Genomic DNA, 16,155 nt, shown 5'->3' on the forward strand with positions numbered 1-16,155 from the left:
AATTAAAGCTCTAAGCCATGCTATCATCTGTTACAATTAATTTGGCTATACATTCATCAACTCTAATGCATTTTTTATGAAATGCCATTGTCTTGCTGTATGTTGCTATTAATATTATTGCTTTGCTTATATGGATAAAGCACCATTAACCTATATGAACAAAGCCTTTATCAATCACAGTTGATGATAAATAAACACTGATTACCTACACTCTGCTAAACTAATTTGGAACAAATCAATCAACAAATCAGCCAGCACCAACAAAAAATGGATAATTGTCTGATATTCTAATATAGCCAGTCTCAGACCTCTCTCAAGGACATGAAAATATTTTTGAGTGAATAGTCAACACAGACACTTGTTTTACTATCTTTTATTTTTCAAATGTGACAAGAACACTTGCAAAAAACATTTTAAACTTGGTCCACTAGAAGAAGAAAAAAACACAAATGATTTAATACTTTTGTTTTTCAGCTTTGAATCCTCTGGTGTTAATTTGGAGTCTATCTTTAAGCCTAAATGAAGTAACAGATTGCTAGTGGGTAGTTTTCAATCATATACAGTGCATTCGGAAAGTATTCAGACCTTCACTTTTTACACATTTTATTACGTTACAGACTTATTTTAAAATGGATTAAATTGTTTCCCCTCTCATCAATCAACACATAATACCCCATAATGACAAAGCAAAAACAGTTTTTTAGAAATATTTGCAAATGTATTAAAAATTAAAACCGGAACTATCCCATTTAAGTAGGTATCCAGACCCTTTACTTAGTACTTTGTTGAAGCCCTTTTGGCAGCAATCACAGCCTTGAGTCTTTTTGGGTATGACGCCTCAAGCTTGGCACATCTGTATTTGGGGAGTTTCTCCCATTCTTCTCTGCAGATCCTCTTAAGCTCTGTCAGGTTGGATGGGGAGCATCGGTGCACAGCTATTTTCAGTCTGAGAGTCCTTTAGGTGCTTTTTGGCAAACTCCAAGCGGGCTGTCATGTGTCTTTTACTGAGGAGTGGCTTCTGTCTGGAAACTCTACCATAAAGGCCTGATTGGTGGAGTGCTGCGGAGATGGTTGTCCTCCTGGAAGGTTCTCCCATCTCCTCAGGGACTCTAGAGCTCTTTCAGTGACCATCGGGTTCTTGGTCACCACCCTGACAAAGGCCCTTCTCCCCTGATTGCTCAGTTTGGCCGGGCGGCCAGCTCTAGGAAGAGTCTTGAAGGTTTCAAACTTCTTCCATTTAAGAATGATGGAGGCCACTGTGTTCTTAGGGACCTTCGATGCTGCAGAATTGTTTTGGTACCCTTCCCCAGATCTGTGCTCGACACAATCCTGTCTCGGAGCTGTAAGGACAATTCCATCAACCTCATGGCTTGGTTTTTGCTCTGACATGCACTGTTCACTGTGGGACCTTCTATAGACAGGTGTGTGCCTTTACAAATCATGTCCAATCAATTAAATGTACCACAGGTGGACTCCAATCAAGTTGTAGAAACATCAAGGATGATCAATGGAAACAGGATGCACCTGAGCTCAATTTCGAGTCTCATAGCAAAGGGTTTGAATACTTATGTAAGTAAGGTATTTAAAAAAAAAAAATTATACTTTTGCAAAAATGTCCAAAAACCTGTTTTAACTTTGTCATTATGGGGTATTGTGTGTAGATTGATGAGGATAATGTTTTATTCAATCAATTTTAGAATAAGGCTGTAACGTAACAAAATGTGGAAAAAGTGAAGGGGTCTGAATACTTTCTGAATGTACTGTAAATATCCAGAAATCTCATTCCAATTGCAAACCTAAGAAGGAGTAAAATGACTGGATAGAAACTGCATCATCTACATAATAAAGGGATTAGCAGACTATAAAATGTACAGTATTTAAATTGTAACTTAATATTCACATTTATATATAAAATGTACGAAACCAGGATCTTTTTAACACCCACTACCAAAAATAGCTTTGTTTCTGTTACCTCTGAAAGATCATTTTAAATGACCATAATAAAAATAATGAATTATTTATTCTTTGTTATCAGCATCATTAATAGCATTAATTCTTTCTTACTATTTTTGTTCTTTTTTCAACTTTTTGATTTCATAAAAAAAGTAAATAAATTAACATGCTATCTCTTTCCCTGAAAGCCAATACTCCACTGTGTCATTGAGTGAGAGCGAGACAGGTGTTTGTGTGTGTGTGTGTGTGTGTGTGTGTGTGTGTGTGCTTGTGTTTGTGTCTTTAAAAGAACACAAGAGAACAGAAACATAACCTGGGTGATGACACACCTGTCTCAAACCCAAAGAGGGAGGACGGGAGAGGGGGGAATTATAGTCCATACAAAAAATAATTAACTGTAAATATATACTATTTATATATTTATACATATTTGAATATATTTACAATTTTACTCAGCACTATATTTATGCATTATTTTCTTGCCATAATAATAATATGTGTGTGGGATTATCAAGAGAAGGTAAAAAGAAACAAGACAATATTACAAAATATAAACAAGAGGCAGTGTCTGTATGCGCTCTTCTCCTATTTAACTGTTTTTGTTAGTTTGATGCTTTCTTTCAGTCCCCTTCCTATTTTGCTGTCCTCTTTTTGAGTCCCTTGTTTTTTCAGTTCATTATGGTCCATATTTTCCCTCTGGGCACAAACTAAAGTCTTAGAATGGCAGTCAATGGAATGGAATCATGGAACGCACAAATTGTCCTCTCCTTAAGACCTTGAACATGGGTATGAACGTGGGTGAATGTGTTCAGTTCTAACAGCCTCGCTGCCACCAGCCCAGTCTCATCCAGTCCGTTAGTCCTTTGCACACTCTGTCTTTGCACACACTGTACATAGATTTTTTCTATTGTGTTTTTGACTGTACGTATGTTTATGTGTAACTCTGTATTGTTTGTTTTTGTCGCACTGCCTTGCTTTATCTTGGCCAGGTCGCAGTTGTAAATGAGAACTTGTTCTCAACTGGCCTACCTGGTTGAATAAAAGTGAACTAAATTTTTTTAAATAAAGTCCATTGGGAGCTAGAGAGGGGTTGGGGGGCAGGAGGTTTGTGGTTTGAGGGGGTTAGTAGTGGGGGTATATCTCAGTTTCTCTCTATGGAAGTGTCTCTTGGGGGGGGGGGTGTAAGGGTGAGGGGCAGGTCAGGCTCGATGGAGGGATTGAGGAGGGGAGGCCTCATGTTTTGACGCCCCCATTGATGTGCTGGTACTTTGGGAGGCAGGGCTCTTCTGGTAAGGGGTCATGGGAGAACACAGAGTCATCACCGGAGGAACAGGAACTGCGTGTGTCCTGGAAGCTGGGAGAATACTGCTCCGCTGGGGCACACAGGTCCAGATACTCCTACAGTACACATAGACAGGGTAAGAGGGAAGAAGGGGGTGAGACAACTATAACACTCACAGGTTTAGAGAGGAGAGATAGAAAGAGAAGAGAGAGTGAGAGAACTATAAACTATTATGTAAACTATAAACTATTTGTAAATCACGTTGGACAGATTCATAAAAAATGTTTGCGGCACCAGGAGAAAAAATAATCTTAAATCGGATCCGTATAAAAATATTTGCATGAATAATACTTAATAAATGGTGAGTGCTGGAGCGAGGGGAACTTTCCAGCATGGTTCACATAGAGCAATGCTGACCCGGTTGCTGCTAGTCTCAGTATAAAGTGGTTCAACGTGTCTGGCCGGGCAAGGCAGAGCACCCAGAGAGAGAGAAAGAACAAAAGAGTGAGAGAGAACAACAGAGAGAGGGAGGGAGGGAAAGAGTGAGAGGGGGAGACCAGAGAGAGAGAGAGAAACCAAAGAGAGAGAGAGAGAGAAAGAGACCAGAGAGAGAGCGTTCAAACTAAGAGAGGAGGGGCAAGAAGAGAGAGAGAGGGAGCGAAAGACAGACCAGAGAGATAAAGAGAGAGAGAGACTGCTCAAACTAAAAGAGAGGGCCACTCAACCCGGGGCTACATCTATACCGCTCCGCTTAACGTCACTCCCCAGCACAATCCAAACAAACCTGACATCTGAAATTGGAATGTGGCTGAACGTAGTCTGGCAACCTTCAGAGCTCACCCAAAAACCGAGGAAAAAATAAAAAACAAAAATATTTTTTTGTATTCATTTCGGGGCTTTTTCAACTTAAACCAGTCATTTTGTCTTTATCCCTGCACCCTCCTCTCTCCTTAGAAGTGTTCTTGGGGTTTGAGCGTTCTTCTTAAAAAGAGTGCTGGCTTCCATTTTCTCGGCTCAACACAAGGCATCTCACATTACTAAAGAGCTCCACATATGCCAGTGGTTTGGGGAGGGGAAAAAGGGGCGCTTTATTACATTTCAAAAGTTTGAACTGAAACCTTGAAGTTGGGGCTTTTGGCATTATCTATGGAGTCCCGGTCTGAGGCCAGATGAGCCCTGACAGATTTCCATCCACAGCCCCTCTTCAGACCCGTGCACGGATATCACACACGACAGGAGGGGAACGGAAAGAAACACAAACCATTATTCCGAGGCGAGGAATAGCTCGGAGTAGCTCTCTATGATTGGGCAACATCAGTGGGCCATGGCCTGGTTTGCATCAACCAGCCATTTTCTGGTCACTGTAAAGGTCATGTGTCAGCCAACGCAGGTTCCTTCTAATGCTTTTTGAACATTCTTGTTAAAAAAAAGTGTAGTTCAACTTTGCTTGCCCCCAATTGGAGTGTCTGTGAGCCTGTATCGTGTTCATCTTTTTCCAAGCTTTTGGAGAAGCCTGACATGCTTTTACGTCATACTTCTCAGTGCCCGAGCACTTCCAAGCATACGAGGTCAGTAGGGTTGGGGTCAATTCCATTTAAATTCAGTCAATTCAGGAAGTAAACTTAAATTCCAATTCCATTTTTTCCTCAATGCTAATTATTTTGATTGGAATTTCTGTTTACTTCCTGAATTGAAAGGGAATTGACCCCAACCCTGTACATTGCCTTCGGAAAGTATTCCGACTTTTTCCAAATTTTGTTACGTTACAGCCTTATTCTAAAATGGATTAAATTGTTTTCCCCCCTCATTAATCTACACACAATAGCCCATAATGATAAAGCAAAAAAACGGAAATATCACATTTACATAAGCCTTCAAGAGGTTGGGCCATCCTATAAATGTTTTAGTGAAATATAATAACACTTTGCAGACACTTTGATCCAATATGACTTACAGCCATGCGTGAATACATTTTTACGTATGGGTGGGTACGGGAATCAAACCAAATATCCTGGTAATGCAATGCCCTACCAAGATGCATGACAGGGTTATGAATGCTTTTTGAAGCATCAATTTAATATCTATAAGGCCTTTATTAAGCGTGCTAATACCACCCTTTATAAAGCACAGGTTTATGTCATACAGTGCATTCGGGAAAGTATTCTGACCCGTGCACTTTTTCCACATTTTGTTACGTTACAGCCATATTCAAAAATGTATTAAATTTGTTTTTCTCCTCATCAATCTACACATAATACCCCATAATGACAAAGCAAAAACAGTTTTTTAGACATTTCTGCAAATGTAAAAAACTGAAATATCACGTAAGTATTCAGACCCTTTACTTAGTACTTTGTTGAAGCACCTTTCGCAGTGATTACAGCATCGAGTCTTCTTGGGTATGACGCTACAAGATTGGCACACCTGTATTTGGGGAGTTTCTTCTATTCTTCTCTGCAGATGTTGCTGAAATAAGATGGTTTTACATACTCCTAACCAACTGTGCTATTTTGTTCGTTTTTTACTTATTTTGTACATAATGTGGATGCTACTGTCTCTTATGACCAAAAATAACTTCTGGACATCAGAAGAGCGATTACTCACCTCGATCTGGAAGAAACTTTTTCCTTTAACGAGTCCGACGAGAGGGATATACTGCTTTCCCGGGAACAATTCCCCGTCATTTGCATGGATAAAAGATGGAGGAAAAGGGGTCGCAGGTCGGGCTGCCTTCTGAGAATCCGTAGGCGAGCGAGTAAACTCTCACTACCATCCATTCTACAGGCTAACGTACAATCATTGTCAAATTAAAATTGATGACCTACGATTAAGATTATCCTACCAACGGGACATTAAAAACTGCAATATCTTATGTTTCACCGAGTCGTGGCTGAACGACGACACGGATAATATAGAGCTGGCAGGATTTTCCACGCACCGGCAGAACAGAGAAGAAGCTACAACAGCTGGTGAGCAATGTCTAATATTAAAGAAGTCTCGAGGTACTGCACGCCTGAGGTAGAGTACCATATGATAAGCTGTAGACCACACTATCTGCCAAGAGAGTTCTCATCTATATTATTCGTAGCCGTCTATTTACCACCACAGACCGATGCTGGCACTAAGACCACACTCAACCAACTCTAAGGCCATAAGCTAACAGGAAAATGCTAATCCAGAAGCGGCGCTCCTAGTGGCCGGGGACTTTAATGCAGGCAAATTTAAATCAGTTTTACCAAATTTGTACCAGCATTGTCACATGTGCAACTCTAGACCACCTTTACTTCACACACAGAGATGCATACAAAGCCTTCCATTCGGCAAATCTGATCATAATTCTATCCTCCTGATTCCTGATTACGAGCATAAAATAGAGCAGGAAGTAACAGTGACTCTCTCAATACAGAAGTGGTCAGATGACGTGGGTGCTACACTATAGGACTGTTTTGCCAGCACAGACTGGAACATGTTCCGGGATTCATTTAATGGCATTGAGGAGTATACCACCTCAGTCATCGGCTTCATCAATAAGTGCATCGACGACGTCGTCCCCACAGTGACCGTACGTACATATCCCAACCAGAAGCCATGGATTACAGGCAACATCCGCATCGAGCTAAAGGCTAGAGATGCCTCTATCAAGGAGCGGGACACTCATCCGGACGTTAACCTCTTACATCTAGACGTTCCGCTAGCGGAACACCTGCTCCAATATCCAATGATGGGCGTGGCACGAAATACAAACTCCTCTAAAATCCGAAAACTTCCATTTTTCAAACATATGACTATTTCACAGCATTTTAAAGACAAGACTCTCCTTTATCTAACCACACTGTCCGATTTCAAAAAGGCTTTACAGCGAAAGCAAAACATTAGATTATGTCAGCAGAGTACCCAGCCAGAAATAATCAGACACCCATTTTTCAAGCTAGCATATAATGTCACAAAAAACAAAACCACAGCTAAATGCAGCACTAACCTTTGATGATCTTCATCAGATGACACACCTAGGACATTATGTTATACAATACATGCATGTTTTGTTCAATCAAGTTCATATTTATATCAAAAACCAGCTTTTTACATTAGCATGTGACGTTCAGAACTAGCATACCCCCCGCAAACCTCCGGTGAATTTACTAAATTACTCACGATAAACGTTCACAAAAAACATAACAATTATTTTAAGAATTATAGATACAGAACTCCTTTGTGCAATCGAGGTGTCCGATTTTAAAATAGCTTTTCGGTGAAAGCACATTTTGCAATATTCTGAGTACATAGCCCGGCATCACAGGGCTAGCTATTTAGACACCCAGCAAGTTTAGCCTTCACCAAAGTCAGATTTATTATTAGAAAAATGTTATTACCTTTGCTGTCTTCGTCAGAATGCAGTCCCAGGACTTCTACTTCAATAACAAATGTTGGTTTGGTTCAAAATAATCCATCGTTATATCCAAACAGCGGCGTTTTGTTAGTGCGTTCAAGACACTATCCGAAGTGTAAATAAGGGTTACGAGCATGGCGCAATTCGTGACAAAAGATTTCTAAATATTCCATTACCGTACTTCGAAGCATGTCAACCGCTGTTTAAAATCAATTTTTATGCCATTTTTCTCGTAAAAAAGCGATAATATTCCGACCGGGAATCTGCGTTTAGGTAAACAGACAAAAGAAAACAAAGCATGGGGTCGACGCAGGCACGAGCCTGAGTCTCACAGTACTGTAACCAGCCACTACCCAAACGCGCTACTTTTTTTCAGCCAGAGCCTGCAAAGCCACGATTCAGCTTTTTGCCGCCTTCTGAGAGCCCATGGGAGCCGTAGGAAGTGTCACGTAACAGCAGAGATCCTCTGTAATGGATAGAGATAATCAAGAAGGGCAAGAAATTGTCAGACAGGGCACTTCCTGCATGGAATCTTCTCAGGTTTTGGCCTGCCAAATGAGTTCTGTTATACTCACAGACACCATTCAAACAGTTTTAGAAACTTTGGAGTGTTTTCTATCCAAAGCTAATAATTATATGCATATTCTAGTTTCTGGGCAGGAGTAATAATCAGATTAAATCGGGTACGTTTTTTATCCGGCTGTGAAAATACTGCCCCCTAGCCATAACAGGTTAATAAGAAATCCCGCTATGCCCTCTGACGAACCATCAAACAAGCAAAGCTTCAATATAATTAAGATTGAATCCTACTACACCGGCTCTGATGCTCGTCGGATGTGGCAGGGCTTGAAAACTATCACAAACAACAAAGAGAAACACAGACGTGAGCTGCCTAGTGACGAGAGCCTACCAGACGAGCGAAATGCCTTTTATGCTCGCTTCGAGGCAAGCAACACTGAAGCATGCATGAGAGAACCAGCTGTTCCAGATGACTGTGTGATATCGCTCTCGGAAGCAGATGTGAGCAAGACCTTTAAACAGGTCAACAGTCAAAAAGCCGCGGGGCCAGACGGATTACCAGTACGTGTACTCAAAGCACGCTCGGACCAACTGGCAAGTGTTTTCACTGACAGCTGCACCATCGAGAGCATCCTGACCGGTTGCATCACCGCCTGGTATGGCAATTGCTCGGCATCTGACCGTAAGGCGCTACAGAGGGTAGCGCGTATGGCCGAGTACATCACTGGGGCCAATCTTCCTGCCATCCAGGACCTATATAATAGGCGGTGTCAGGGGAAAGACCATAAAATTGTCCGAGATTCCAGTCACCCAGGTCATAGACTGTTTTTCCGCACGGAAAGCGGTACCGGCGTGCCAAGTCTTGGACCAAAACGCTCCTTAACAGCTTCTACCCCCAAGCTGAAAAACATCTTCACAGCATGATGCTGCCACCACCATGCTTCACCATAGGGATAATGCCAGGTTTCCTCCAAACATGACGCTTGGCATTCAGGCCAAAGAGTTCAATTTTGGTTTCATCAGACCAAAAAATCTTGTTTCTCATGGTCTGAGAGTCTTTAGGTGCCTTTTGGCAACTCCAAGCGGGCTGTCATGTGCCTTTTACTGAGGAGTGCCTTCTGTCTGGCCACTCTACCATAAAGGCCTGATTGGTGGAGTGCTGCAGAGATGGTTGTCCTTCTGGAAGGTTCTCCCATCTCCACAGAGGAACTCTAGAGCTCTCCCATCTCCACAGAGGAACTCTAGAGCTCGGGTTCTTGGTCACCTCCCTGACCAAGGCCCTTCTCCCCCGATTGCTCAGTTTGTTTTAGAGAAGATAGTTCTAGGAAGAGTCTTGGTGGTTCCAAACTTCCAATTAAGAATCATGGATGCCACTGTGTTCTTAGGGACATTCAATGCTGCAGACATTTTTGGTACCCTTCCCCAGATCTGTTCCTCAACACAATCCTGTCTCAGAGCTCTAAGGGAAATTCCTTTGACCTCATGGCTTGGGTTTTGCTCTGACATGCACTGTAAACTGTGGGACCTTATACAGACAGGTGTGTGCCGTTCCAAATCATATCCAATCAATTGAATTTACCAAAAGTGCACTCCAATCAAGTTGTAGAAACATCTCAAGGATGATCAATGCAAACAGGATGCACCTGAGCTCAATTTCAAGTCTCATAGCAAAGGGGTCTGAATACTAATGTAAATAAGGTATCCGTGTTTTTATACATTTGCAAAAATTTATAAAAACCTGTTTTTGCTTGATCATTATGTGGTAATGTCTGTAGATAAAAAAAAAAAAATGTTTTAATAAGGCTGTAATGTAACAAAATGTGGACAAAGTCAAGGGGTCTGAATACTTTCTGTAGGCACTACAAGTGAATTTCTCAGACTTCAGATTGTAGGTAACTGTGAACTCGGGCTGTTACGGTGACCGCATTACCGCCACACCGGCAGTCACTTGTCATGACAGCAGTCAAATTCCACTTGACAGTCACGGTAACTAGACTTCTCCAAAACTGCTCTCTGATGCCGCTGATGGTCATTAGTAGCCTATCAAACTTGCTAAGGGTCAGTCGCTTATGTTCGGTACTCAGCGCTCTATTGTTCCACTAATCATTCTGACATCAATGGAAATGCAATAGAAAATCAAATAAAACACTTCATGAGAGCTCTGGCATTCAGAGTTAGAGCAAAATAGGAGAGCCAGCTCCTCATAGCTGGTTGATGCATGGAATGAAATAAGTGTTCCTATAAGCCCATGTTGCGCAACATTTCTATAGGCTATGCAACAGTGTTGATGGCCTCTATTAAAAAGATGAGGATCCCATCAGGTTTCCATAGACTAGGCCTACTATATTTTTTTCTCAACTTTTCTAATATTAAGCACATTGCGTCGCTTTACAACTGGAGTAGCCTACCTGGCTGGTATGAAAAAGAATCGCAGCAAAAGCGTCCTCCATCCGCTATTCAAGTGCATAGAATTTACCCTACCCCGACAGCAGTACGATAGCCGGAGATGCTAAATGTGTTTATGTTCATTAACAGTCAATTACCATGAGACCGGCTGACAAAATTTCATGACCGCCATAGCCCTAGTGTGAACAGGTGTGATGGTTAAGCGGAATGACTCTGGTTTGTGCCCTCACCTCATTGGTGACCAGGGTCAGGATACGGTCTAGATCCTCCACCAACTGCTTGAAGGTGGGCCGATGGGAGGAAATGGCATGCCAACAGTCTTTCATCATCATGTACCTGAGAGAGAGAGAGAGAGAGAGAGAGAGAGAGAGAGAGAGAGAGAGAGAGAGAGAGAGAGAGAGAGAGGTTAACAAAAGTCCTATATTATATATTTCCAAAGTACATACCTTGTCACCCATGTCTGTCTCCACTGTGGGCTTCACTGTTTCCAGTACAGTGTGAGAACATTAGGCCCTACAGTACCGGTGTAGGCCGTAACATTGTTTTCTGTGTGACTGGACAGGCCCCATTGTGAATGAGGACATTGATACAGACCCAGGCCAGATGTGTAGGGTCATTGATCTGATAGAGATGGGGTGAGGGTGGGGGTGGGGACCCCCAATAAGGTTTATGTGTGTTTGTGTGCATGTGTGCCTGCCTGTGTGAATGCACACATTCATGCTTGTGCTCCTGCCTGCGTGCATGCATATGTGTGTGTTTGAGATAAAAAGATAAAGATGGTATCATACAGCTCGTTGGTGCAGTTGCCAGGCTTGTCCATGCGATGGCCCTCTTTCAGCAGCTTGAAGAGCTCTTCTACGGGGATGCCGGGGTACGGAGAACCCCCCAGGGTGAAGATCTCCCACATTAGCACCCCAAATGACCAGCTGGGAAAAAAAACACATACACACTAGAGTTCTCAATTTCAGCCCGAAACTAATTTTTTCATGGCCAACATTTTTTTTACAGTGCGTGCCTGTGTGAATGGCACACCCTATCTCTCTCTCTCCTCCGTCAGCTGCAGGAGAAAGTACAAGCTGTATTGCGCTGTCCGTTGGGCTGAAGCCGCTATATAATTAGTTATTCATTTGTTTCTTACTTGTTTCTCTGACTGAAAAGTTATGTTACCGAAATCCCTCATTTGTTGAGACTGCAAAAACATTCCCTATTCGCTAAATGTGCCTTCCCTGCTATGCTCTGTTCACGTGACACATGCATGCACCTGTTAGGCCAAAGGCCGGCCTATAGCTAATAATATCCAGAACATTTATTTATTTAATTATTCAAGACTCCATTTCTTATTTTATTGACGTGTTCTTCTGTTGTGTTTTGTTCTGTTGTCTTAATACACAGGCCATAGCGTAATTAGCCAGAACATTTAATTTTCAAAATAAAAAGCTTGATTGTATTTAAGGGCACGACTGAATGACTCATACTTATATAGGCTACTATAGTACTTAATAATAATAACAATTATAATAATCTTAAGAAGAAGACAAAGGAGAAAGTGGGTAAGCCGAGTGCTGTTTGTGTGCCACTGCCAAACAGGTGTTAGATTAAAAATGTGTGTTTTCTGAATGTTTGGAACAGTGTAAACAGCACCTAACTAATTATAAGAAATCCCAGAGTATTTATTAGACTACAAAGATTAAACACAGTCGCATTCCTACAATTGCTGACGTTGCAGTTTATCTGTTGAATTATTCAAGGCTCCCTTTGTTATTTTAGTCATTTTAAAACTAAGCCTACTGATGATGATATTAACATACTTATTATTATAATGATGATGATAATAAGAAGAAGAAAGCGATCAAGAAGACGGAGAGCGGTGAGCACTGCGTGACCCCACGTGTGTAAAGGTGGGCCTATTATAAAAACAAAAAATTATGTTTGTTTGGAACAGCGTAAACAATGCTGAATACTTTTTTCTTTTTAAATCACAGAATCTATTCTAATGAAAACAATTACTAAAATCTTTACTACAACATGGCGAAGTGTAAAAACTGTGGAATTTGTGAAATTTCTTTATTCAACATACAATACATTTTATTTTTTATTTTTTATTTCACCTTTATTTAACCAGGTAGGCAAGTTGAGAACAAGTTCTCATTTACAATTACGACCTGGCCAAGATAAAGCAAAGCAGTTTGACAACATACAACAACACAGAGTTACACATGGAGTAAAACAAACATACAGTCAATAATACAGTAGAAAAATAAGTCTATATACAATGTGAGCAAATGAGGTGAGATAAGGGAGGTAAAGGCAAAAAGGCCATGGTGGCAAAGTAAATACAATATAGCAAATAAAACACTGGAATGGTAGATTTGTAGTAGAAGAAAGTGCAAAGTAGAAATAATGGGGTGCAAAGGAGCAAAAAATAAAAAATAATACAGTAGGGAAAGAGGTAGTTGTTTGGGCTAAATTATAGATGGGCTATGTACAGGTGCAGTGATCTGTGAGCTGCTCTGACAGCTGGTGCTTAAAGTTAGTGAGGGAGATAAGTGTTTCCAGTTTCAGAGATTTTTGTAGTTCGTTCCAGTCATTGGCAGCAGAGAACTGGAAGGAGAGACGGCCAAAGGAGGAATTGGCTTTGGGGGTGACCAGAGAGATATACCTGCTGGAGCGCGTGCTACAGTTGGGTGCTGCTATGGTGACCAGTGAGCGGAGATAAGGGGGGACTTTACCTAGCAGGGTCTTGTAGATGACCTGGAGTCAGTGGGTTTGGCGATGAGTATGAAGCGAGGGCCAGCCAACGAGAGTATACAGGTCGCAGTGGTGGGTAGTATATGGGGCTTTGGTGACAAAACGGATGGCACTGTGATAGACTGCATCCAGTTTGTTGAGTAGGGTATTGGAGGCTATTTTGTAAATGACATCGCCGAAGTCGAGGATCGGTAGGATGGTCAGTTTTACGGCAGCATGAGTGAAGGATGCTTTGTTGCGAAATAGGAAGCCAATTCTAGATTTAACTTTGGATTGGAGATGTTTGATGTGAGTCTGGAAGGAGAGTTTACAGTCTAACCAGACACCTAGGTATTTGTAGTTGTCCACATATTCTAAGTCAGAGCCGTCCAGAGTAGTGATGCTGGACAGGCGGGCAGGTGCAGGCAGCGATCGGTTGAAGAGCATGCATTTAGTTTTACTTGTATTTAAGAGCAGTTGGAGGGCACGGAAGGAGAGTTGTATGGCATTGAAGTTCGTCTGGAGGGTTGTTAACACAGTGTCCAAAGAAGTGCCAGAAGTATACAGAATGGTGTTGTCTGCGTAGAGGTGGATCAGAGACTCACCAGCAGCAAGAGCGACATCATTGATGTATACAGAGAAAAGAGTTGGCCCAAGAATTGAACCCTGTGGCACCCCCATAGAGACTACCAGAGGCCCGGACAACAGGCCCTCCGATTTGACACACTGAACTCTATCAGAGAAGTAGTTGGTGAACCAGGCGAGGCAATCATTTGAGAACCCAAGGCTATTGAGTCTGCCGATGAGGATGTGGTGATTGACAGAGTTGAAAGCTTTGGCCAGGTCAATGAATACGGCAGCACAGTATTGTTTCTTATCGATCGCGGTTACGATATTGTTTAGGACCTTGAGCGTGGCTGCGGTGCACCCATGACCAGCTCTGAAACCAGATTGCATAACGGAGGAGGTGCGGTGGGTTTCGAAATGGTCGGTAATCTGTTTGTTGACTTGGCTTTCGAAGACCTTAGAAAGGCTGGGTAGGATAGATATAGGTTTGTAGCAGTTTGGGTCAAGAGTGTCCCCTCCTTTGAAGAGGGGGATGACAGCAGCTGCTTTCCAATCTTTTGGAATCTCAGACGACACGAAAGAGAGGTTGAACAGGCTAGTAATAGGGGTTGCAACAATTTCGGCAGATAATTTGAGAAAGAAAGGGTCCAGATTGTCTAGCCTGGCTGATTTGTAGGGGTCCAGATTTTGCAGCTCTTTCAGAACATCAGCTGACTGGATTTGGGAGAAGGAGAAATGGGGGAGGCTTGGGCGAGTAGCTGTGGGGGGTGCAGTGCTGTCGACTGTGGTAGAGGTAGCCAGGTGGAAAGCATGGCCAGCCGTAGAAAAATGCTTCTTGAAATTCTCAATTATAGTGGGTTTATCGGTGGTGATAGAGTTTCCTATCCTCAGTGCAGTGGGCAGCTGGAGGAGGTGTTCTTATTCTCCATGGACTTTACAGTGTCCCAGAACTTTTTTGAGTTTGTGTTGCAGGAAGCAAATTTCTGCTTGAAAAAGCTAGCCTTGGCTTTTCTAACTGCCTGTGTATATTGGTTTCTAACTTCCCTGAAAAGTTGCATATCACGGGGGCTGTTCGATGCGAATGCAGAACGCCACAGGATGTTTTTGTGTTGGTTAAGGGCAGTCAGGTCTGGAGAGAACCAAGGGCTATATCTGTTCCTGGTTCTAAATTTCTTGAATGGGGCATGCTTATTTAAGATGGAGAGGAAGGCATTTTTACATGACAAAGTATGTGGACACCTGCTCTTCAAACATCTCATTCCAAAATCATGGGCATTAATATGGAGTTGGTCCCTCCTTTGCTTCTATAACAGCCTCCACTCCTCTGGGAAGGCTTTCCACTACACGTTGGAACATTGCTGTGGGGACTTGCTTCCATTCAGCCACAAAAGCATTAGTGAGGTTGGGCACTGATGTTGGGCGATTAGGCCTGGCTCACAGTCAGCATTCCAATTCATCCCAAAGGTGTCCGATGGGGTTGAGGTCAGGGCTCTGTGCAGGCCAGGTAAGTTCTTCCACACCAATCTCGACAAACCATTTCTGTATGGACCTTGCATTGGCCACGGGGGCATTGTCATGCTGAAACAGGAAAGGGCCTTCTCCAAACTGTTTCCACAAAGTTGGAAGCACAGAATCGTCTAGAATGTCATTGTGTGTGGTAGCGTTTTGATTTCCCTTCATTGGAACTAAATGGCCTAGCCCAAATCATGAAAAACAGCCACAGACCATTATTCCTCATCAACCAAACTTTACAGGTGGCACTACGCATTCGGGCAGGTAGCGTTCTCCTGGCATCCACCAAACTCAGATTCCTCCGCTGGACAGCCAGCATTTCCACTGCTCCAGAGTCCAATGGCAGCGAGCTTTACACCACTCCAGCCATCGCTTGGCATTGCGCATGGCGATCTAAGGCTTGTGTGCGGCTGCTCGGCCATGGAAATCCATTTCATGACGCTCCCGACGAACGGTTCTTTGATGACGCTGCTTGTGCTGATGTGTCCACATACTTTTGTATATATAGTGTAGCTTACATGTTGTGGTTGTCTGAGGCAGTTGGAGGTCACGGAATCAAACAAACACTTAAACAGGCAACAGAAGCAGCATCTGTCAAATTTCTGAAAATATATATGGATGTTTAATAAACTCTGAGTCTACATATATCAGATGTTGATTATACTCAATTTGGGTTTTCCCCTCTCCTAACTTTTCCCTCTCTCCTCACTCCGCTTGATGATGTCTCTGCCAACACCAGTGTAAGTGAATAACCTTCTGGTTAACTTTAGCAAAATAGAAACATGGTCTATAAATCTGGCAT

General features: G+C 42.4%; 1 protein-coding gene across 7 annotated transcripts in view; it reads right to left on the reverse strand.

The window, feature by feature from the left end:
* Window positions 1-357: 357 nt before the first annotated feature.
* Window positions 358-16,155, reverse strand: part of LOC106576891 (fibroblast growth factor receptor 2) — a 145,466-nt gene continuing 129,668 nt past the window's right edge. For all 7 annotated transcript variants that reach the window (XM_014154426.3, XM_082964674.1, XM_082964673.1 and 4 more), the window contains 3 exons: window positions 11,336-11,473; window positions 10,778-10,883; window positions 358-3,351 (listed from right to left, as the gene is read on the reverse strand). In XM_014154426.3, coding sequence (XP_014009901.1) covers window positions 3,187-3,351; window positions 10,778-10,883; window positions 11,336-11,473 — 409 coding nt within the window. In that variant the 3' untranslated portion in view covers window positions 358-3,186. The remainder of the gene's footprint in view (window positions 3,352-10,777; window positions 10,884-11,335; window positions 11,474-16,155) is intronic.

Source organism: Salmo salar, chromosome 18 (assembly GCF_965601325.2).
Source record: "Salmo salar chromosome 18, fSalSal1, whole genome shotgun sequence".
NCBI lineage: Eukaryota > Metazoa > Chordata > Actinopteri > Salmoniformes > Salmonidae > Salmo > Salmo salar.